Source organism: Paroedura picta, chromosome 9 (genome assembly GCF_049243985.1).
Source record: "Paroedura picta isolate Pp20150507F chromosome 9, Ppicta_v3.0, whole genome shotgun sequence".
NCBI lineage: Eukaryota > Metazoa > Chordata > Lepidosauria > Squamata > Gekkonidae > Paroedura > Paroedura picta.
The window spans coordinates 43501015-43526022 of record NC_135377.1 but is presented as its reverse complement, the minus strand read 5'-3'; the positions used below and the strand labels follow the sequence as shown (position 1 = coordinate 43526022).

General features: G+C 44.4%; 1 protein-coding gene across 8 annotated transcripts in view; it reads right to left on the bottom strand.

The window, feature by feature from the left end:
- Positions 1-25008, bottom strand: part of CHST9 (carbohydrate sulfotransferase 9) — an 83632-nt gene that overhangs the window by 14896 nt on the left and 43728 nt on the right. Inside the window, exon 4 of one of the 8 annotated variants that reach the window (XM_077352545.1) lies at positions 22367-22505. The exons of 4 other annotated variants lie outside the window; for them this stretch is intronic. In XM_077352545.1, coding sequence (XP_077208660.1) covers positions 22367-22505 — 139 coding nt within the window. Of the gene's footprint in view, positions 1-814; positions 1023-2816; positions 2924-22366; positions 22506-25008 lie in introns of those variants that run through there. 3 more of the 8 variants (XM_077352550.1, XM_077352549.1, XM_077352546.1) reach the window with 3 other exon arrangements.

The window sequence follows — 25008 nt, the reverse complement described above, 5'->3', positions numbered from 1 at the left end:
AGAAGACCAAACTGAGGTGATACACAAACCTGCACAAGATGACCAAGGGAGGATAAACACACAAGACTACCAAGGTGTGTGTGAAAGGTAAAAGAAACAAAGAAATCAGTCTAAGAGGGCTAAAACACACATTCACAGAAGACTGCTAAGGTGGGAGAAGGGAAGAGGATAACAGAGAGGGATAATGTAAAACACACATGAAAGAATACAAAAGAGGAAGGAAGGATAAAATACACAGACATACTTTGCTCCGTACTTAGCACAAAAGTTCCAGGAAACACAGATTTGAAACTCCAACAGGTGATGGAGAATTTTCAAAGACTGGTGCAGGAGTTCCTATGTAAATGCTACTGGATGTGAATGTGTAATACTTCTGTGCATTGGTATTTAAATGCTAAATCAAAATGAAAATAACTGAGGCACAGAAATATTGTTTGATTATTTCTTCAAATATTTTATACTAGGAATAAAGCCCATTTTATTCATAAATAAAATGGGCGCTAGCAGGCAGTCTGTAGGGAAGCCTTCGCAGGGCGAAGGCTTCCTGGGGATCTGGGCTACAACCAGGGCTGTTCTCCCGGTCGCGTGCTGGGCTGGGGTGGCCGGGAGAAGTGGGGGAGGCGGCCCCGCACCCCGGGGCATCTTCGGTCCTACCGGTGTTCGCTGGAGGGGGCTTGGGGCGTGGAGGAGAAGGCGGAGAGCGATCTGTCGATGGCTGGGCGTGGCTGCGGCTTCCCCCGGCCGCAGGAGTGGGCTCGGGGGATGGGCAGGACGGCAAGGCCGGGCCAGCGCCGGGGAGAAGGCAGGGACTCACCTCCGCAAGCTGGAGCGTGGCTGCCTGAGTGAGCGGTGGGCAGCGCCCCGCGGCGGCGCCCTTGCAGTGGTGTCCGGCAGCAGGAGGACATGAGAAGGCAGGCCATGGGCCGTTGGGGCGGCTCGGCGCCAGCATTCTCCTGTAGGCGGCCATGTTGCAGCGCGGGCAGTGGCTGGTGTTGGTCCTCGTCGTGTCAGCAGCCATGTTTGGGCGTGGGCTGCACCGGCGGCAGCAGCAAGCATGTGTGAAAGGGCAAGGACGTAAGCGGGCTTCGGAGGTTGGGCCATGGGCCCAGCGGCGGTGGGGAAGCTCAGGGACAGGTGGGGAGGAGGGTAAGTGGTTAAGCGGGCTTGGGAGGTCCGGGCGTGGATGCGTTGGCGGCAGGGAAGGTCCGGGACAGGCGGGGAGGCGTTGAGGCGCAAGTTGGGTGGGGTGGGGTTGGGGGGACAGTTAGCGGGCGATGGCGGCGGTTTCAGGACGTCGTGGATCGGGGGTGGCGAGCAGGGAGGGCCGGGGTGCGTGTGGGAAGGGTGCGGTCGTTGGTGGGCGGGCGGGCAGGCGGAGGAGGAGTGAGTGCTGTAGGTGTAGAAGGGCATTCTCTGGGCAGAGGGGAAGCAATTTCCCCCGAGGCCAGGGAAGTGGGGTGAGACTGCAGGATGGCGGCTCGGGCGGAGTGGAGTCTGTGGCGTGGCGTCTGGGAGACAGGCCAAGTGTCCAAAAGGGAGGTGCACTTCGTGCGCCTCCCAATTGGACACTTGGCCCTGGAGTGCCACTCGGAGGAGCAAATCAGGAGCTGCTTCGCGGCTCCCGATTCGCTCCTCCAAGTTTTTATCCTGGACACAGCCCGCCCTAACTCCTCCGCACCACCCCTTACTCTTTTATTTAGTCCATGGCACCTGCGGCGCCACGGGCGCTTTAAAGATGTGCTTCTCCAGAGACTTTGAGCAAAGGGGCAAGAAAAAATTTACAGATTTAACCAACAGTGCAAAAGCTCCTACAAGCATTCACTGCCAGAAAGGCTTTATATAGAGCAGAGAAAACAGCCTGAAACCTGTAAGTTTTCACATTTTCATAGTCTCCCCCTGCCCCCCCCCCATCATAGAGCTTAGGAGAGGAAGCAAAGGAAATACAATTAGCAGCTTTCATTCAGCTGCTCTGTGCCTCATTGACAGCTCAGAGCTGTCAATCATGTTGCCCCTTGTCTGACCTCTGCCTAACTGCTTGGAATCTACCTTCCTTACATAGAAAAAGGCTCCAGGCAGTTAGAGAAAGAATAATAAAGGGAGCTGGAAGCCAAATGAAGCTGCTATGCATTGGAAGCTGTTCAAAATGCTTATGATGACTTTCCTTTGGTTGGAAGTGGAGTGGTTACTAGGGAACTCACTTCCTCTAGGAATTCTTCTGATGGAGTTCCAGAACAGGATGTTTCAGAGCATGATTCTTTCTAAGACAAATGCCCACCAGTAATTAGTAGGCAGAATAACCGGAGGTCCAATGCAATCCAATGAATCACAAGCAAAAAGGATTGCAGATCTTTCCCATCTTCCCTTTTCTTCAACAGTACCCAGTGGTTTGACATAAGTTGATGATGTGGGCTGGGGAACACACATGACCAGTTTCACAGGTAGGAGATGGAGGTGGCTTTGCTAATTTCTGTTTCTTAATGAAGCTTCCCATCCACCCATGGCCCCACTGGCTTTGTCCATAAGAATCCCCTAGCTCCAGCAACAAGATTCTTGGACATCGCAGAGGTTGCTGGGGAAAGGCGAGAAAGGAAAAGTTCACTTCTCTGAGTGTCCTTGAGCTTCAGGTTCATAGGATCCAAGCCAATGACATGGAGTGTTTGAGAATGAGGAATATCCATGCAGTGAAGTGTACTGAAAATAATGGCACAGGAGGTTGTGAGGGAAATCAAATAAACTTTACACTATCAATAGGACTACTGTTAGAGAAATGGGACAAGAGTGATATATGGGTGAATATTCCCTAATCTGCTTCTCACCCAGTCTCTTAATTCTTGCCCTGTGTAGACACCTTTCACAGATCTTGCTTGGGAATTACATTCTATTACTGTATAACAGTGGTCTCCAACCCTGGGTCCGGGGACTGGTACCAGTCTCCTCCTCGTCCTCCCCGGCTGCTGCCTCAGGGGCTGCCCTGCCAATCTGCCGCTGGCTCACCTTTGGTACTCTCCAGTGGCCGCCATGGCTGGGGCTCCTAAAAGGTTGGGGACCACTGCTATATAACATATGAAGGGTAATGAGTTGTGTATTGTTAATGACATGATATTTAACATTTTGTTACAGGAGATACAGTTACATCATAACTACTGTATGCAAACCCAAAAAACCACATGACTTTGTTTCTGTCTTCTGAAATGAGATTCAGAAAGGTTGAGATATAGAGTTTCTGGTTAGTTACTTTCAGCCACATATGTTCCAGAATGGGTTCCTGAAATATTTTCCTGCCATGGTCTGCTGTACTTGAGACAAAAGAGGTTAACTGGCATATTTTACTGTAATGTAGCTCTGCAATAATAACCCTGGCTGAATCCACATTTCACTGAACAGGTCACTCTCATCTGTACACCGCCCGTGGCGCCGCGGGCGCCACGGACTAAATAAAACAGTAAGGGGTTCTGGGGCGGGATGCGTCCGGGATGAGGAAGGGTCCGGATTGGACCCTTCCTCATGACAGACAATCAGAGGGAGCAATCGGCAGGCGCGAAGCGCCTGCCGATTGCTCCCTCTGATTCCCAGCCCCAGCAATTCGCAGTTGCTCCCGGCCTGATGCGGCGAGAGGCGCGAAGCGCCTCTTGCCGCGTCAGGCCGCTTCCTGAGGGAGCCCCCGCAACAACAAGGAGATAGCCGTCAGCCCGTCGCCTCAGGGAGCCCACGGCACCACAAGAAGATGGCCGCCGCTCAGAAGACGTCGCTCTGGAGCTGCCTGCCTCCGCTCTAGGGAGCCCTTGGCAGTCGCGCGGAGCGCGGCTGCCGGGGACTCCCTGCCCGGCACAACAAGAGAAGATGCCGCCCTGGAGCCGCCTGCCTCCCCTCAAGGGAGCCCCTGCCAGCAGCGTGGAGCGCCGCTGCCGGAGACTCCCTGCCCCGCACAACAAAGAAAATGGCCGCCGCTTCCCCGCCCAACAAGAAGATGGCCGCCGCCGATGCTGCCCGAGAGGGAATCAGGGCCGGGCCGCGCCCGTGCAGGCCGCGCCCGCTCGGCTCGATCCGCGGGCGCGGCTCGCGGGTGCGGCCGGGCGCGGCTCGCGGGCGCGGCCCGATCCGCGGGTGCGGCCCGCGGGCGCGGCCGGGCGCGGCTCGCGGGCGCGGCCCGATCCGTGGGTGCGGCTCGCGGGCGCGGCCCGATCCGTGGGTGCGGCCCGCGGGCGCGGCCCGAAGCCCTGCCGGTCCCCAGCCTAATAAAGGTTGGGGACCACTGCCCTACAGAGCCGCCGCTGCACACGCCGCCAGACCGCCTGGGGGCCGCCGCCCGAAGCAACGGCCTCCCTCCTCCACTACTTACTGCCCCGCCGCCGAAAAAAGAACGTCCCTCGACAATGCCTCCGCTTTCAGGTACCTCTTCTTTCACAACGCTGCCCTCGCCTTTCCCCCCCCCTCTACCCCCGCTTTCTAGAGCCCATTGTATTTTGGGTACAATGGGCTTAATTACTAGTTGCTTTATGTTTTGCACCAGGATTTTCCTGTATGGATAAACTACTCAGTTTGTGAGATTCTGCAATCTCTAGCCATGAGTGAATGCAGCCCTAAGCAGCAACCCTAGAAACGGTGTGATAAACCAGGAGTAGTCAACCCATGGTCCTCCAGATGTTCATGGACTACAATTCCCATGAGCCCCTGCCAGCAAATGCTGACAGGGGCTCATAGGAATTGTAGTCCATGAACATCTGGAGGACCACGGGTTGACTACCCCTGTGATAAACTACTTCTAGATATCAGTGGCACCTTTAAGACAAGGTTTATTTGTTAGTCTTAAAGATGCCACAGGACCAACACGGCTACCCACTTGAATCTACTTCTAGAAAGCATGTATATGCACTAGTCAGTGTACACAGAAGTGCAGCTTTAGAGCACAATTTGTAATTTCATATATAGGAAAGTCTATAAAAGGAAACATTCAGCCATGATTAGATGTATTCATTGGACCAGGTTTAGGTGGAAGAATGATTTTGAGACAGATGCAGACATCTTATACTTGAATGATAACGGGAAACTAGCAGGGGCACTAAAAGGAAAGTTATATTAGGCAAATTGAAGCCATTTTAAAATTTATTTCACTATATATACAGTTTTAAACAGCGTACAATGAACCAAAGTTTGAGGTAATCCTGGGATTTCCAGTGCACGACATTACCTTCTTTATAGAAACGGTTTTGACATCGTTTGTGGGAATTTCAGTCCAACTCTATCAATCATAGATTTCTGGGCGCAGATATGTGGATGGCACTCCCTTTACAGCTTGTCAGTGTCACAATTTGAGTGGCTGGAGGGATTGCTGTGGAGCTGCACAAGGCAAACTATCAAACTGGCAGGTTTAAAGGCATTGACAAATGCTCTCACTTTTGTTCTTCTTCAAATACAGAAGGTTGAAGATGTGCCTTCCTGTTTACTGAACTGCAGCTTTTCTTTACACTGAGACAAATCAATTCACCCTCTTATATTGCAAAATAAACATCTGATTTACAGATGATGGCCTTTCTACAGCAAATCTAATACTATAGCAGATTTCTTTGCTTTCTGAGTAGACACTATCCACATAGTTGTGTAATTAATAACTTCCATTTTACAATTAATAGGCTTTTAATATTTATTTTTGAACAGTTCTATTATCTGCCTTTGAGGGAATACTGATAAACAAGCTGGCAAATCTAAATTATAGAATGACAAGAGGAAAATACTTCTCAAGACCTGTCCAATTTCACATCCCCTCCATGTATACCAACATCCTGATCCTGGTCATTTTTACCTTGATTCAGTGTTGTTCACATGTCAAACTCTCCCCCACCCACAAAACTAAGCAGCCAACATAAAAAGGTAAGAGCTTTATATGCATAGTGGCACCAATCCTAAAGGTTAGAGTTACTAAATTTTGAAAAGCAAAAAAGATTTCCCAACTCACTATGACAAATTTCATTTTAAATAACCGTACTATTTAAGCTGTGGTAATTGCTACTAACAAGGAATATTCTGAACCTTCCAAACCCAAAGGGGGACATTCTCATTTTTTTTAAAAAAGGAAGGAAGGAAGGAAGGAAGGAAGGAAGGAAGGAAGGAAGGAAGGAAGGAAGGAAGGAAGGAAGGAAGGAAGGAAGGAAGGAAGGAAGGGGACATGTCCAAGGCTTCTATAAAGGTAAAGGTAAAGGTATCCCCTGTGCAAGCACGGAGTCATGTCTGACCCTTGGGGTGACGCCCTCCAGCGTTTTCTTGGCAGACTCAATACGGGGTGGTTTGCCAGTGCCTTCCCCAGTCATTACCGTTTACCCCCCAGCAAGCTGGGTACTCATTTTACCGACCTCGGAAGGATGGAAGGCTGAGTCAACCTTGAGCCGGCTGCTGGGATCGAACTCCCAGCCTCATGGGCAAAGCTTTCAGACAGCTGCCTTACCACTCTGCGCCACAAGAGGCTCTTAAGGCTTCTATATGTGTATGTTATCAGGTTTTCCTAAGATCAGACAGAAGATGACCAGGTGACAGAAATGCAAGTTGCACTGGAGTAGCTTAGACAAACCACCAACATTCTCTTTAACATTCCCCTTGCTTCTGAAACAAATAACGGTATGGAGAATTTTTAAATAACAAGGTATATCCTTGAGCAGGCAAGTTCAGGTCTGCCAACACAGGGATACTGGGGTATGTGCAAAATTTGGGGCTGCAAGTCTGCTGGAGAGCCTTTGAAGCCATTATCATGCTGCAGCCAGCCAAATGTCTTTTCAATTACTTATAATGCAGTTCTGGATGCCGCCACTTAGGGCACAGTAGAAGGCACAGCTATTTTTGCCTTTCTCCCAAGACTGAAGCAACTTATCTAACAGATCAAGCTAACATGATCATCCAGCAAGCCAGCACTGGTGCAAGACAAAACAGCAAACACTGATGGCTGCTACAATAATTGGTAACCTGGAGCTTGCTGACATCTTAGCCTTTCTCTCTTGCTTTGTTTGTACTCAGCTCAGCTAGATCATACAAAGTGGTAGTTAAGGTGTTGCAGCAAGATTAAACAACCTATCCCTCTCTTTTTCTGGCCAGGTTATACTGCTGAAAAGGCAGTGCTCCCCTCCCAAGAAAAAAACAGCAAATTTGATTTGAAGAGGCACACAGGAAGCCATTTTGTAGCTTATAACAGAGAATCCTCCAACTGGACCAGTGATTCTGAGCTGATGCAGTGTGATTTATGAGGAAGTCCTCATTCTGCTGTGAACTACTGTGTGTTTGGAAGCTTGATTTTCCAGCTCCGAAAAACACCTTCCTCATAAGCTATTTAGGACAATAAAATTGTTTTATTAAATAGGCATAATATATAAAAACACAATATAATATTCAGCAACCTTTATCATTAGTGTAATTCCTACTTTGATAATCAGTAACTATTTTCTATCAGGTAGACTTTCTCTCTTTTAAAAACTTTGTTACAATAACCATCTTCCTAAACGCAAACAACCTCTTCCTCCTACTTATTGCCTTAGGCTATGACAGAAAATTGCCTCTTTATAGTAATTACTCCCCATATAACGGTGTAGTATTTTGTTTTGCAGATAGAAGTTTTACTTTGTTTCTTGAAGAAGGAAAATTAAACATTATTTAGGCAGACTTTCAGTATGCATTCTTGTGTTCACTGAGATTATCATTATGACAATTGAAATTACATCTTGGGGCTAATTTTTAAAAAAACCACATAAGGCTTTTTCGGTAATACAAGATTAAAGAATATGTGTTTTAAACATTATTTAATGATGTACAAGATGCTAGGGAAGGCCAATGTTTGCAATCTTTGGTTGGATCAACTCTATTTTGCTCAAAGCTTTGTGGACTTTGAATACTGATGCTTTCCTGCTTCCCAGTACATTTGTTTTTAGGCTATTTTGATTCACTTTAAAGGAATTTTAATAACTTTGTGTTGACAGCACAGACAGCTGGGGCTGAGAATTAAAGAAAAACTCACTTGCTGACTGAGGAAGGAAGTGACATCAATGAGCTTCTGAAGACAGCCCAGAGGGGAAATAGAGTTTTGTGCATGTGGCCTCCCCTTTCCCTGCATTTGAAGGGATGCCTCCAAATGCAAACTGCATTACCAATCAAACTTATGGTCCCTAACTCCTACCAGCCAAGAAGCAGAACATTTTTTCTAACAACTGCATAGCGGCTGCGAAGGAATAACAAAAGGGCCAATGGTTTACAGTTTCATTTCTTAAAGGCCATTTCTTCTGAATATTCCTTCTGACACCAGTATAATAAACATTTCATGCAGCCTGATCAAATTGTTGTGCCAGTGTACCTTAAGCAACTGACTGTATTTGTGGCATTGCAAGAGAACAGCATGTTATGGTGACCTAATCCCTGGATCCACAGTGAGAGGATGAGACCTTACGGAGGCAGCATCTGGGACCCAAATATCCCATAGAAGCATCTGTCATCATCTAGGCCTGCCAATCATTCTTCTCCAGAAAGCTCTCTCTCTCTCTCTCTCTCTCTCTCTCTCTCTCTCTCTCTCTCTCTCTGTGTGTGTGTGTGTGTGTGTGTGTAAGATACAGAGGAAAGGATCCCACTTCCCCATTTTATTCCTTAGCTGAGGAATTGCACTTGCTTGAATGCCAGGCTTGTGAAAGAAAAGAATCCAGAATCAAAGAACAAATTGTAGGGGGAGGATTTTATTTCTTTTAAACCATGCCTCCTTGCTTTATTGTTTTTAGTGAGCTTTGTACTCATATCATATTGATCTACAAACTTCTGTTGCAAATTGCACAACTGAATATGATGAAAAGGTTCCACAATGCATTAATTACCTTTTCCTTGGTATTGCATAATCCTAGTAAAGCTGTCATGGTGCCAACTCAACAACTATCCTGGCAGCATTGAACATAAAAAGGAACCCCAAGTTGATACTGATTGAACCAAATGAAGGAAAGTTGGCCATTTCAGAGTGTTTGAATTCTCAAAGCATTCTAAGGTCTCCCTGGCTAATTTTTGGTGATTGCTTTTGATATGAAAACAGTCCTTTAATTGTCAGTCTCTAATAAGGATGCAGAACTGTTCCTGGGAGGCTCAAAGGACCCTGGGAACCTAAACATTTGCAGAAACTAAAGCAGCCAAATGTCTTGAGCAGACCCACGTGTGCACATTCAGCTGCTGCCTAATGAAGTCATTACAAACAACACAGATAGGAGCAAAATATGATGTTCTCAGTTTGACCACAGAAGTCTACAATGAAAAGAATACAGGAGTACACATTGAGTAATGCAACTGAGAACTTACAAGGGGAAAGGAAATAGGCCTTTAATTTTGCAGCAAAGTCTGCTATAAAGCTCACTCTGTTTAAACAACATAAAATCCAAGGTTCTTTACAAATAAACCTAGATAATCAATAATGTTTGCATCCCCACCTTTATTCTTACTGTATTCTGGAAAACTATATAGTTCTTATTGTATGTTTCAGTAACTTGTGTTCAGTAATCACTGGAACAGTATGCCTAATCCTCTTAACAGGAACCATGTGAACCTGCCCTAAGTCAGCCCCATGGAAGAATTTGATTGAAGCTAGAAACAGCATCTCATGATTTTGGTCACATTGACAATATGGAGATTATGGATACCCTTTAGTATCTCTTGGGAGCATTCCCCCCTTTCCCCCCCTCTAAAGCCTTGCAATTAAGCTTTGAACAGCATTGGTTTGAAAAGGAGTAGATATCTATATTGCACTGAATTTTCAGGAGACGATTTTCCTCTGCAAAAGTTGCCATGGAGGTGGAGTTCATGGAGGGGGGACTTCCCATACATACAGTTTCTTCTGCTGTTAGCACCCATTGCTCCCTATGACCCATTATGCACGGGGGTTTTAGCGCACATTCGGGGTGGAATGGCGGCGACTAAAATCACGGATAACGCACGGAGCCGGCTGCAACCGGCTGCAGCTTCGGTGCATGCCGCCGAAAAAGCCGCGTCAGTGAAACGCGGAAGAAAGCGCAGCTTCCGGGTGAGCGGGGCGCAACCAGAAGCGGCGCCCGGATCGGCGCGTGCATAATCGGTTACTCTGGGTTTTGCCGCCGTCGCGCCCCGCCCCGTGTATAACCGGTATGCGTCGCGTCTTCCCCCTCCGCGTTTTCCATGTGACCCGAAATCGCCGTTTCGGCGGCCGTGCATAATGGGCCTATATGAGGCTGTTTTATGCCACACTTCTTCTTTTTTCATCGGTAAGAGCCTATAGAAGCTCAGACATTAAAAAATTGGTCAAAGAGTATATTATTGCTACATGCTCTTGCAAGCATCACTACCCTGCCAGATGCCCACAGAATGAAGCATGAAACTTTGATATTTTAAAAGCTTCCCTTGATGCCCATTCATTTCTGGGGACAATTCAAAGTTGGGTATGGATATTTAAAGAGCTAGATGATTGATGATCAGGATTAGGACTGCCTCCTCTCTCATGTATCTATCCAGACTCTCAGATCAACCTCTGAAGGCTTTCTGTGTGTTGGTTGGGATGCAACGTACCATTTTCAATGGTTTTACCAAAAGCCATAGCTCGGATATTATCAAGAGCTACAAGGACATGCATATTACTCCCATTCTGCAGTCACTCCATAGGCTGCCCATCAGTTACCAGACATAATTTAAAATATGGTTATCACATACAAAGCCCTTCATAGCCTTGGATCCTCATATCTATGAGACCATCTATCCCCCATTGCTCCTCTATGATAGCTTTGCTCATATGCGCAGGTCTTTCTGCAGGTATTACCCTGTAAATAGGCAAAATCTGCTGGTACTTCTCCATCATGCTCCTTCCCTTTATAGAATGGTCTATCTGAGTATGTCAAGAAGGCAGTCACTCTCCTGGCTTTCTGCAAACTAGACAAAGCACAATTATTCAAAATAGACAAAGCACAATTATTCAAAATTTTCTTTCTGCACAGGCAATAGGGCAGCACTGTACAGCAAGCATGACAAAGTTACTTTGATAAATTGTTGGGGAATGTGGATGTACTACTGTGTATAGTTTTGCTGTGGGTTCAATCCTATTGTGTAGTTTTAAATCATTTAATGAGTCACGGTGATGCTTATGCTCTGCTTCAGTTCTGTTTTTAAACTGCTAGTTGGTTCTAAAACCAAAATTCTACTTTGTTTTTTAAAGAATGTCCCATCTTGTTGATTGTATTGACTCGCCCTGTGCAATCTGCCTTGAGTCCTAGTGAGAAAGGTGGACCATAAATTTCATAAATAAGGATACAGAAGGCAGCCCTGGAGAAAGTCTACCTGTCTTCATTACTGTCTCAATTTGAAAAAGCAGTGAAGAAGGGGCTATTCAGGAAACCTGATTTATGGATTCTAGTGATGCAGTGATTTGATCATTGGTTGCTGTGAATTTAACTGCTATTTTTAATATTTTGATTTGTATAATATTTTAATTGCTTGTCGGCCACTCTGAAGATTTTTTTGATAAAAAAGATAGTATAGAAATATTTTAAATAAACATAGTGGACACGTCAACATCACAGTACTTCTCAGATAATAGATCTGACTGTATAATGAGGTCACTGAGGATAAATAAAGTTTTCTCATGGGTCTCCCTTTGAATTTTGTGTTTTTTTTTGGGGGGGGGCAGATTCTGGTTGCAGAATCTACCTAAACCGCCATCACATCTAATGGCAGTAAATTACTTGATGCGTGAACAGTTTATGACCAACAGATACAATGATGGTTTATGTGGATTTAAAGAGAGATTAGACACAATTACTTCTAACTACAAGAGCCTCTTGTGGTGCAGAGTGGTAAGGCAGCCGTCTGAAAGCTTTGCCCATGAGGCTGGGAGTTCGATCCCAGCAGCCAGCTCAAGGTTGACTCAGCCTTCCATCCTTCCGAGGTCAGTAAAATGAGTACCCAGCTTGCTGGGGGGTAAACAGTAATGACTGGGGAAGGCACTGGCAAACCACCCCGCATTGAGTCTGCCATGAAAACGCTGGAGGGCGTCACCCCAAGGGTCAGACATGACTTGGTGCTTGCACAGGGGATACCTTTACCTTTACCTTTACTTCTAACTACATAGATTAAAAATAACTTCTGTTTACAGTCAGTAACCTTCTGTAATCAGTGCTAATGTCCTATGTGCCTTGAGTGTAGACCTTCCAGAGGTATCCATTTAGCCACTTGGATCTTGGGCTAGTTGGTCTGCCATGGGGTCACTTCCAACCTTCTCCTGACAACTGCCCCCTTTCATAAAATTGATAGAATGCTGCCAATTGGGTGATTTCCCTCCAAAGATGCAAGTGTTCAAAAATGTGCTTTAAACACAGTCCTCTTTAGGATTAATACAATGTAGATGTGTAACCCAAATGTGTGTCCAAGGAAGTTCTAGCTGATTGACTCTCCGGATTCTCCTATTGGAGTACTTCATTCCTCCTATTGGACCTTTTAATGTCTATCCTGAATATATAAAGCAGCAGCTGTAAGTTATAATCAGCAAGCACAACTGTAGATGAGAAAATCCAGCTTGTTGGCAGCAGTTTAGAAAACATGGTCCCAAAGTGAAGCCTCCTTGGGATGCCTAATTTAGAGCTAATTTATTTCAAAAATAAAACCTGTCAGACTGCCAATAAAACAAGGTGGAAAAATGAGCAGCAGGAGAGAGGAAAAAATGTTCTAAATTTATTATTTATACTGAGCTCTGTCTTAAACCTTCTCTGTTAGTCACTATACTAGGTTGCTTGTTTTAATTAGAATACAGCCAGCTAGTCACATTCTCTGAGTGTCAATTGCTTGGTGTTTTATTAGTTACTAAACTGAACTCTGGCATCTTCCTTCCACTGCATTTTCTCAGCACTGACGCACACCAGTCTGATCACTAGAAGAATATTGTATACCTTGCGTTGACAGTGGGTATGTAAATGTTAAAATCACCGAGAAAATGTGCGTGTATATGGAAGTTCATTCCTTGAATAAAATGTTTTGTTCTTAAATGTGCTACTGGACTCAAAATTTATTCTAGTGAAAAGTGTAAGTGAAATCTTAAAAAAAAAGGAATGACACATTTTTCATCCTCTAGCCATTTTATGTTATTTCATAAAATATATTTTCAAACTACAGAAAAAGTCTGTTCTCCCTTATGTATCCAGCAATGCCCTATTTTCACTGTCTGTGGCTGACTACTCTCCCCCCCCCCACATTCTTTGCAGGTTATATACTACCCCCCCCCCCCAACATGAAATGGCATGATCTCCCTGCCCAGCAATGGAGAACAATGACACCCCTCCCCCCAAGCCTAATGAAGAAGAGCCCTGCAGGATCAGTCTATCTAGTCTAGCGTCTTGTCTTACAGTGGCCAACCAGTTCCTCTGGATGTGCAACAACAGAGCATAGAGACTGAGCACTTCCCCCAATGTTGCCGCCTGGTTCTGGGATTCAGAGGATGTGCCTCTGAATATGGAGGCTCCCTTCAGTCACCATGGCCCTTGATCAACATTCTCTATGAATCTCTATTTAAAATGATGACCATCACTACTGGCAGTGAATTCCACATTTTAATGGCTCTGTGTAAAGTAGTATTTTTTTTTGTTTGTCCTGAACCTACTGGCCATCAGCAACATTTTATGCCCAAGTTCTAGCATTTTAGGAGAAGTAGAAAACATTCTTTGTGAACTCTCTCCATCCCAAGCATAATTTTATAAGCCTCTTATCATGTCCCTCATTAGTTATCATTTTTCTGAACTTAAAAAAAAGACTATTCAGACTTTCCTCATAGGTTGCCTTCCTTTGTAACTTTCTAGCTCTGCATTGCACTTTTGGAGACATGGTGATCAGAACTGTACACAGTATCGCAAATGTGGCTGCACCATAGATTTTTATGGGGGTATTACAATATTGGCTTTTTATTCTCCTAATAATCCCTACCACAGAGGTTGCCTTTTTCACCACTGTAGCACAATGAGTTGACGCATTCATTGAGTTATCCTCTACAACCCCAAGATCATTTCTCTTCTCAGCAAGTTAGCCTATACTTGAACTTTGATTTTTTTTGTCCAAATGTACGTGACTTTATACTTACCAACACTGAACTTCATTGGCCACACTGTTACTCATTCGCCCAATTTGTGGAGGTCCTCTTGGATCTTTTCACAATCAGCTTTGGCTTTCATCATCTTGAATAATTTGGTATCAACTTGGCCACTATACTACTCACTCCTAGTTCCTGATTATTTATTAATATATATATATATTAAATAAAACTGGTCCCGATACCAATCCTTGTGCGGCTGTGAGTCTCTGAACTGTAAGGCTCCCCCTAGGTTGGGATGCAAGCCTTTGGTACAATTTGAAGGGCGAAAGTCAAAGTGTTCTTGGCATGTGGCTCTTAGCCTGGGGATCCACTTTGAAGAACCCTGAATCACTCTAGACACTTTTAGAACACTCACCAGTGATGAAAGTAGAAAGTAAGCAGGGGAATGAATGCTATCTAGTGTTTTGCAGAGAGTTTTACATGTAAAATGATCAACCCATTAGGTGGAAATAGTGGGTATGTACTCGCTTGGAACTCATGGCTTTCAAGGTGCAGTTTTGTTCCCCTGAGGTTAGGGCATTTGAGTCCTACTGTAGAAATAATTCCTAGATATCATAAATGACAGTGCACTGGAACAGCTGGTCACAGAGCCAACCAGAGGCGTTGTGACCTTTGATTTGGTTCTCAGCAGGTCTCAAGCCCTAGTGAAAAATGTAGAGGTTGTTACATCAACAGGGAATGGCTATTTGTTTCAATATTGCCTTCTGTGGGACCATGGAAGAACTAGTTAGTGGTTGTGATGTACTTTAACTGACTGTTGGGACCAGACCTTTGCCTAGATTGCTCAGACTATGGCTGAATTGCTCATCAGTTTCAAACACCCACTTGTTCATGATGACTCTGTTGAATGGATATAGAAAGTTCATTTTGTTCTTCTTTTAAAATTAATGGAAGTTCTTCCGTACTGAGCAGAAGATTGAAAGGTGTTTCTATCATTTGCCTGGTTAATCCCTGCAAGAGACTGAGGCCTATTTTAAACATGCTGTTGACAGGCAAAAAGAGATTACCTAGGCAATACTATTCATTCTGCTCAAACTATGCTGCTATGTGTGCAATGTTGCTACACATGCAACATCAGTATGCTGGTACAGCATCTACCTTGGCTATGATTTTTTGGGTGATCAGAGATTAGTTTAAATCAAACAATGGACAAGTGGAAGATTGCACAGGTAAATTCTTCCTAACTGCCAAATGTTTAAAACAAGCCTGAAATGTTAAGATAGAAAGAGCAATGAAATTGGATGTAAAAATTCCTTAACCACTATTAAAGTTAAATAAGAAGCACTCTCTAAAATATCTTAGTTGCAGTGAAACAGGCTTACTGGTTGACACTAGAAGAAATGCAGACGGGCCATCATCCTTACTAATGTGTAAATTTAAATGATGACTGGACCAATTTTACTCAAAGACATTCAGAAATCGATTGCTACAGGGCATTCATTTTACCCATTCTTTGTAAAGCAAAAGGTAATCATTCCATCAAAGCTTGTACTGGCTTTAGCTACACTTACTACAAATAAGTTGTTGAAAAGTAATTTCTAAGTGAAATACCAGTTTCTATAAGCGGTGGTATCTGAGTCCAAAGGGAACAGGGAAGAAGACTGTAGCCAGAACACACTGAGGTTTCAAATAACAATACAGTATCCATGTGGTGACAATCTGGTAGGTTTTACAATCGTATCCAGAGGCCTCTCAAGAAAAACTGCAGGCCTTGGGAAAACCATAGTCTCCACAGCATCACACTCTGATCTTCAAGCCTCAAACTTCAGTTTAACTTCTGAGTTTTGTCTCTCAATGAAATGAGCGTGTTCTGGGCTAAATGAAAGAGTCTAATGTAATTTCTGCTTAAGAATCTTTTGGAGAAGAGTCTGCCTTGCTTGCTCTTTGCTTTGGACTCTGAAGCAGTGCTACATGTCTGTGTCAATCAATCTGAACTTCCTGCATGTCACTCAGGCTTCATTGTGGCCCAGCTCTACAGTCTTCAGATGGAAATAATCCTGCAGTTCCTCAAAAAGAACTCCTACAGCACTATCTAATTTTTAAAAATCATGTCTTTGCTTTGCAAGGATACACAGAGTCCCCCTCCCTATCCATTTTATTGTACTAATAATAACAACATTATGAGATTGTTTAAACTTAGCAACTGGCCCTGGTCATCTAGAGAACTTATTGGCTGAGCTGGAATCTGAATTCAGGTCTCACAAGTCCATATGCAATATTCTAGCCACTATGACCATTTACACACTGGGAACTTCACTGCCCTAGCTCCCGTGCAGGAAAACAAATCAGGGGTGGATGAGGTGCACCAGGCCAAATGCTCCCCCGTGTGGGTGCAGGAAGAGGTGGGGCAACCTGCCATGACTTCATATCCTTCATATCAACAGGAAGTTAAACTATTTTATTTATTTATTTTCTTGAATTTCTATACCACCCTCTCATAAGGGACTTAATTTAGAAAGAAACCCTATCAAGGATAAACTTTGCTTTTGCTATTACTTCTATTATGCTTCACTACCAAAAAAACTAAATGGGCCATGGTTGGCTTTTCTTTATTAAAGTGATTAGAAACATGGGCAACAGACATTGAGCCATTTAAAAATCTGCATCCAATACTAATGCTTAAATACTAATAACCATTCTTTAATAAGACTTTAAAAAAATTTCCCCAATGGCCATGGAATCCAACTGCCCATTTCAAATATGTATATTCGAGTCACACAGTATCAAAAATGATCAATGCTCTACATAAATATATAAATATTTTTGATTATTTTAGCCTCAGAAAATATTAAGGGCATGTTCATTTTGTCTGATCAAAATTGCATCAGCCAATATTCCAGTACTCTTCTTCATTGAGAAAAAACAAACAAAAACCTGGAAAAGATTTGTTTCTCTATGGAGACTTAGTTGTGCAGCCTTTCTTTCTTCCAAGGGCCTTTTCCATTTGAGGAGAAAGGGCTAGCATGTGTAGCCAATATTTTTAAAATATGGGAGATAAATAGAACAAAAGGAGTGTTTAAATTATTCACCTGACAGCATGAAGGCTTCAATTAGCCTCACATACTGATTTATTTACTGTGTCACTGGGATATTTACAATTGCTGGTTTTGGATTACAAGGATAACTAGCTCCCAAGACAGAAAGAAGACAAACATCTTCACTAATTGTGGCACTGTGCCATGGATACATGACAAGTAGCATCAGCAGGGAAAACAATGTATAAGCCTAAAGAGAATAAAGACCAAGATGAAAGGGATTAATCAGTACGGAAGCCAACATATATAATATAGAGATTCTGAATGTACTTCACTCTCTCAGTCCCCCCATATTGATAGCATAAGCCTCAGCAGGGGAAGCAAAAGTAGACTGGAAGCTGATCAGCTGCTCCAAAGTATGGCAGGACACTACCCACACAAACCTCTGCATCTGCAGGGAAGGAGGAGTGGACCCAGCCAGGGAACCTCCCCCCCGCCAAACTGGGGGGAAGTTATGCCACCAAAAACCATGGTGTAGCCCACAGATGCTCCTACACACTCAAAATACAAATGTAACATAGTTTAAAGGTATACATGAAGAAAACAAAGTTAAAATTAAACTTCTATTCGGAGCCATCCTACAAACATGCTTCTGCATGATATGGTATTGTTTTCCTTCTCCCCTCAGAGCTGGAGCAGTAACAAATTGATTAAAACTTTCCCTTTTAAGCCTCAGGTTTTAATCCTACTGAGAGTATTGCTTTCGTTTTTCAATTCTTACTCGCTCCACAGTTCCTACAATTCTTAAAGTTCTTGATACTAATAAAACATTCTTAATGCAGTGTTAAGATATGTCATCCGCAATTGCTGTTTACAATTGTCCTTTTATTTTTCTTCAAATATTTTCATTAGAAGAAATAAGACTTGGAAAAATGGCACGTTTTGGTTAAGGTAACACATGCTAACTTTAAGGCTCTGTTGCATCCCACCTCTGTTTTGCTGGCAGAATTGGACATTTCCTTTCTTTCAAGTTTCTTTCAGGATATTCCTGTGATCCCCCAGAAATGCAGTCCTGGGGACAGGGGAAACTAACAAACAAAGGCCACAGGTGCTTTGAAATATGGGTTTGTGGATGGAGACTCAGATCTATACAGCATTCTGTTGATCCTTGTCCTCATTACAGATCCTTGACCCACATGGCTCAGTGAGCCTTTGCCTATCACGTTTTGGGGGGGGGGGAGACACAAGAGGTTGCTGTGGGAAGAGGAAAACGGAGAAGCTCTGCTTCCGCAAGTGGAACAAATGTTAAGAGAACAAATCTGTTGAAAGGATGGGGAAAGGGTTGTTATTGTCTTTTTGGAAGTGGCATTTAGTTTCATTATCCTTACCATATTTCCTCTTTATAATTTAGAAATGGCCATCTGGGTGGTGCTGACCAGGTCAAGAGCCTGCGGTCCAGGCACTGTCCAGGACGGGAAGCCCCTGTCTGTCCAGCACTTCTGCCGCTCCAGCGGGCCAAACTGGATGCACCCGGATGGGGCCGGCCCCCAGAGCACCCAGCTCTGCGAGCCGCGCGTGAGCTGCCAGAATGCCCTTGCTGCCAGATGGCTCCTGGTCACCGAGGATGCCACTTCCACGGCTGGATGGCTACCCCCACCTCAGAGGAGGTGGCCACGCAGCCATTGCCTTGCTCCCACTCCCAGCCTCTGCGCAGCGACTGCCTACACCAGGCCTACACTGCCACCTCACCAGCTGAGCCCTTCCAGCGGCCTCTACTGCAGTCTGCCATCCGCCCGTGGGGCCCACTCACAACACCACGCCGCTCTGCACCCCGCCACCGCTAATGCTTGCTTTGGCTGCCTCCAGGTGCCTTGCTGGACATGAACGCCAACTGAGAGGACCCACAGCTGCCCCCGCCCTCTCAACATGCACCACCACGAGGAGTGGCCGTCACCTGCAAACCACCCCACCACCCCAAGATCACCCCCATGGGAGGACGCCATGCTGCCTCTGCTCTATTCCATCTGTTCGTGCCCACACCTACATGGGGACGCCATCACCACCTTGTCAGGCCCCTCAACAACACCCAGGTAGGTCTCGGCCTGCCCACGGCCTGCCCACGTCCTGCCCACGTCCACTGTCAACTCTCCCCCACTCCACCAGAATGCCTCCCACACCCCACCCACCTGCCTGCCCACTAACACCCACTGTATTTTTACTACAGCGGGCTTAAAAGCTAGTATTTTAATAATCTTGTTGTGGTCTATGTCAAGATTCTGTCTGGTTAGGAGATGCAACAGACTTTTAAATAAATAAATCTACAATAAGCACAGGCAAGCCACAATTGCCTTTGAATAGGAAACTATCCTGGTCGCCGAGGACTAGCACATCAGTTCGTGGAAGCTGCTGAAGAAAATTGCCTATCCTTGACAGGATCACATTTTAGACAACAAAAGTTGCACAATATTTAATGTTATATGCTGCTCATTTATGTAGTTAACATTCGTACCCGTCCTCCTGACTTTACACCCCCCCCTTAAATCACTTTCTATCAACTCTTGACTGCCTTGCACCTCTTCAGTGTTCACAGTACTCTTTGTGGCATGTTATGCTTGGATGCCAGGAAGTAATTTGCACCCAGGTGTTCCAGGTCCTTGTCCAGTGCTCTGAACCATAACTCCTTACTAAAGTTAAATCTGGGCCTGCAGGACAGTTGTCCCCAAGAAGATCCATACACTGACAGCATTGTGGGGAAATCACTTTTAAGTTTCATATCATGTGTAATATTACATTTTTATCCAATGAGCTCAGGGCAACACATATTGGTTTCACAATAATCTTGTGAGGTACAATATGTTGATAGATGACCCAAAGTTATTCAGGGAATGCATAGAAACATCTTTCCCTTCCTCACCCCACAACAGACACCCTGTGAGAAACGTGGACAGAGAGAGCTCTGTGAGAACAGTTCTAAGAGAACTGTGATTAGCCCAAAGTCACCCAGCTGGCTGCATGTGGAAGAGTGGGGAATCAAACCCAATTCTCCAGATTAGAGGCGACCACTGATTAACCAGTACATCATGCTGGCTGAGCTAAAAAGTCTAACCATTATACATTTAAAAAAATGAATTACAGGGATGGTGAACTGGGCAATCTCTGTTAGCTATGGTAAATAGAACCTCCATGTTCAGAAACAGCATACATCCCTGGAAGGCCAACCATGGGAGAAACCAGTTGCCATCATGTTTTGCTTGTGTGTTTCCTAGAAGTATCTGGATGGCCTCTGTCGGAAACTGCATTCAGGATTACATTTACATTTACTGGACCAGAAGGGCCATTTTTTATGTCATGGGAGAAGCTTTACCACTTAAGAGTCAAATCACAGGAAACATCTGGCCGCAAGTCAGGTCCAGGTTCTCTTAACCTAACTTGCTTTCCCTACAGCCCCATGGCAGCTAAGGAAACTTAAATAAATACCACAGGGCCCCATTTGGATAGGAACTGTGGTCCCAAGGTGTGCTGCAGCCTGAGAATAGGGGTAAAGCACTCACCAGGGCCATTTTAGCTTGGGAAAATGGTGTAGGGGGGAAGGTATGAGCCTCCTTTCTATCTCCATTCCTGATCTCAGTTGGGCCATATGGCACATGGATAATTAAAAGTTCAGGTATGGATACAAGGAAAGCAAGTCAGGTTGGGAGAAACCTGACATGATCCATGAACAAACATATTATAGTTTGGATCTTACTCTTATGTCCTAATTCCAGAGGAGTAACAAGGCCAATCTGCTGCAACAAAAGCAAACAATGAGTCCAAGGGCACCAAAATGATATGATGTAACGGTGGGATTGGGATTTGCAGACCCTGGTCTGATCCCCATTCTGCCATGGAAGCCTGCTGAGTGACTTTGGTCCACTCAGAAAAACCTACTACACAGTGTTGTTGTGAAGATACTTTAGATCAGGCTTTGTCAACCAGAGTTTTGTGAAATCCTGGGGTTTCTTGACGGCCATGGAAGGGTTTCCCAAATGGTTGGGGTTAATTAATTTTAATATATATTTTAAATGCATTAAACATTTAGTGGGTGATATGATCATATATGGTCATGTCAACCCCCCCCCCCACACACACACAAAGTGGCCAATGATGGGCCTGGACAGGGTGGGAAAGGGTGAGTACCCAGCTATGCTTCCCAACTATATTCCGCATGATTGCATCATTTATGAGGTTTCCTGGAGCCTGAAGAATGTGTCAGGGGTTTCTCAATGCTAAGCTGAGAAAGGCTGCTTTAGATTATTACTCTACCCATCCTACGAAGGTGGGCTCAGTGCAGTTTACAAAGGATTAAAAACAATTAAAAACCACAAATACAATAAATACAATAAAAACATTACCCATCATTTCCCAGCCATGGAGAAGGGAGAATGTGTAAGCAGCTTTGCATCCCCACTGGGAAGAAAAGCAAAGTATAAATATCTAATCTAAAGAAAATAAATAATCCTTACAGCTGGATTCCTGTCTAGCTACTCCAGTAATCACTTTAGACTCTGTTACTGCAAAATATTGCTTTAAATCTAGCCCTCATGTGGTAGATACAGATACAGATTACACCTTTTGTGAGACAGAGATACAAACATCTTAATTTCTTTACAATGATTTGCATCATTAGCATTACAGAAATAAACCTATTATACAGAAGAAGCACATAAGTATTGTTTGTATTCCTAGTAAATGCAGATCCACTAAGTACAGTACTTATCATCAACATTTATGACGATCAAAGATCAGCAAAACAGTTTACCCAGGATTTATCATTCAGCAGAGGAATAACTATCCCAAGGAAGCTGCATCACTTCACAGGATATAAGGATTTTCCAAGAGAGATTCATCTCATCTGTTCTGGGGAACGCTTGCTTACTGTTTTGTGATATTTTAGTCCTAATCAAATATACTGCATGGATTTTTGACCCCCTCCCCCAACAGATGCTTGCTTGCACAACTTGTTTCATGAAGCTTGTTTTATCACCTTCCAGCAATAGAATCTAGACAGAAAATATAATTAAAATTTTTGGGGGGTTGTTTTCTGAGCTTGGGGGTGGGTGGGCTTCATTATGCCTGCATCCTTGATCCCTTTGGCAGTTTACTGAACTGAGCTTTCAGTTCTGGAAGTGGACTGGCTGCCTCAAACCTTCCTTCTCCTTAAGGTCATGCACAAAGGCAGCTTCAAGCTCATGCTGCCTTCTCTGTCCATCCCATTCCTCCCCAGCCCTTCCCTACAAGCACGGCAGCTTCTAACCTGGAGAGCCGTGTTTGATTCCCTTCTTCCCTACACACAGCCAGCTCAAGGACCTTGGACTAGTCACAGTCCTGTTAGAACTGTTCTCCAGCGTAGTTTCTGTCAGAGCTCTCTCAGACCCGCCCATCTCACAGGGTGTCTGTTGTGGAGAGAGAAAGGGAAGGAGATTGTAAACCGCTTTGAGACTCCTTTGGGCAGTGAAAAGCAGGGCATAATAAATCAACTCTTCTTCATTTTTTTGCCCCCCAGAACCTTTCCCTTTTTTCCCATGGCCTTTTGCCCCCTCTTCCCTGCTGCTTGTGCTTGCCCCTTACCTCTGCCACCACCTCTGGAAGCTGAAGAGCTCCCACAACCCATCTTCCTACAGTGCTGGACTAGGGCAGCAGTGAGACAGGTTGAGGACAGTGATGAGCAACAGCTGCCTAGCTGGCCAATCATGCTATGGGCCTGGGGGCCAATGCATTTCTCTTGCTATTTCTAGGTCTGACAGGATAGTTGTCCCTCTTCCAGGGCTTAGCAGCAGCTCACTCCTGAGTGGATGTGGTGAAAACTACAGCTTGAAGGTTTCCTTAGTGCCACAATGCCTTTCCCCAACAGTTGGTTTTTTTAGAGTGGCCCTACCATCTCCACTTTGCTACCCCAAGCCCACTCCTTGAGGCAGTGACCTCTGCCCTGCCTATCTATCCAGTGCTGCCATGACACATGGCTTCAGGCAGCAGTGGTCAATCAGACTGCTGGCCTAGCTGCTACCTATGAGGCCCCTCATCACTGCAGAGAAGCCAGTGATGATATTCATTGTTTCATTTTATTACTGTAAGATTTCTTTGGTTTTCTTTGTAAACCAGAGTTCGGGATACCTGGGCTGTATGGGAGGGTGGTATAAAGATCTAAAAAAATAAACAAATAACTAGAAATAGTGAACAATAGAAATATACTTGATATGCTTTGCAATAAGGGCATTTCAGGCCACATGTGGGGTCTCAGATGATAGCTCAGAAGGCAGTGGACAATCACAAACAAGACTCTAAAGTTGTTATAACTTTGTAACCTGCCGTGAACCAGTTATGAGGGTGGCAGGATATAAACCAAATAATAAACAAACAAACAAATAAATAACTTTGCCAGAACTCTGTTTCTCCATGTTTATCGTTGAGGTTCAGAAAAGTGAACTGCGGCAAAGGACAGTGTGGACTTATACCTGCTTAATAGTGACAGAACATTAGCAAATCATTCTTTAAACATCAGTACATATATGGACCATTGTACTACTGCCCTTTAAAAAAACAGAGTTTTGCCTAGGTAGCCTATTTAATTGTTTCTAGACACTCACTGTGTAGTTTGTGGGTGAGAAATACTGGTGCTCCTGAGTTCATAGTACTGTTATAGTTATTACGAGATATTATGGGGAAAATCCTACAGAGGTATAAAGTGCTTTTTAGATGTTTAATATTGAATATATCCTAGAGCAGGCCTTTAAACAGTGTTGAAAAACCTTCCCCTCCAATGAAATCTAAAATGACTGATGTAACTTTTTACCTCAGTGATGAAACCCATCCCATAGAGCCTGAAGCTCCCTGTATGTCTGAAAGTAATTAGTTTCAAGAGGGAAAATCTATTCAATGAATATATATATATCAAGCCCCTTGTTTTTCTGCTCATGACTGATGCAATAAATAATGAACAAATAAATACCTGGAATTTATGCAGAACTTTTGATTTTTCCAGACCAGCAATGTTTACTATGATGCGTATTATTTACATGTACTGATAAAATTACCATTTTCAGACTTGAACAGTATGCAAAAACTAGTTGACAAAACAGAAAGTAGACCTATTAACAAATATATAGTTGTGCCAGAGCACACTATGTGGGCCGAAGTCTTTTAAATTAACACTGCTACAAATTGCATAACTTAGCATCAAAGCAGAGCGTCAGAATACCAACATGCCTAATTTGCCCGTCATGACTGGCAGCAGCAGGTAGGCAAGGCACAGCAATCTGCCAAGGGAACTCTCAGTTTACATCTCCCCATAGCTTGAATAGCTTGCCTACAGGGCAGGAGTAAGGAAGACATTTGGCCAGTTGCCTTGAGTGCCTGTTATTGCCAGTAATGCAAAAGCAGACCACAAGAGTAGTTTTTATGATGTGCAAGCAAAATGCCTGTACAGTTGTAAAAATTTAGAAACATCATACTGATTTCATAGAAAGGGGCAGCTCTGGCAAAAAGGAAGCAAACAGTGGTTGCAATAACAGCTCTAGTTGAGCATCCAATTGTAAACTTTCTGTAGCCAGGAAATAGCTACTTTACAGATTCAGAAGCTCATCTGACCAAATGGATATTCTTTCAAAGTACTCCTCAGTTCAAGTTTTTCACCGTACATTGACTTAGACATGACTCTGGACTAGATGCTTTAGCTGGCTGCTCTCCCACGACTGTTCCACTCATACGTGTGCCTGTTGTCACCTCCTGTGCTGGGAATCCAAGGCAGGCTAAAGAGGAACGAACTCTCTCTCTCTCTCTCTCTCTCTCTCTCTCTCTCTCTCTCTCTCTGCTTTACCCCAAGCAATAGCCATGCGGTGGGTGTAGGTAGTGGTGGGTTCAGTTTGGGGCTCTGGCAAAGGTGTTTTTTTTAATTCTACA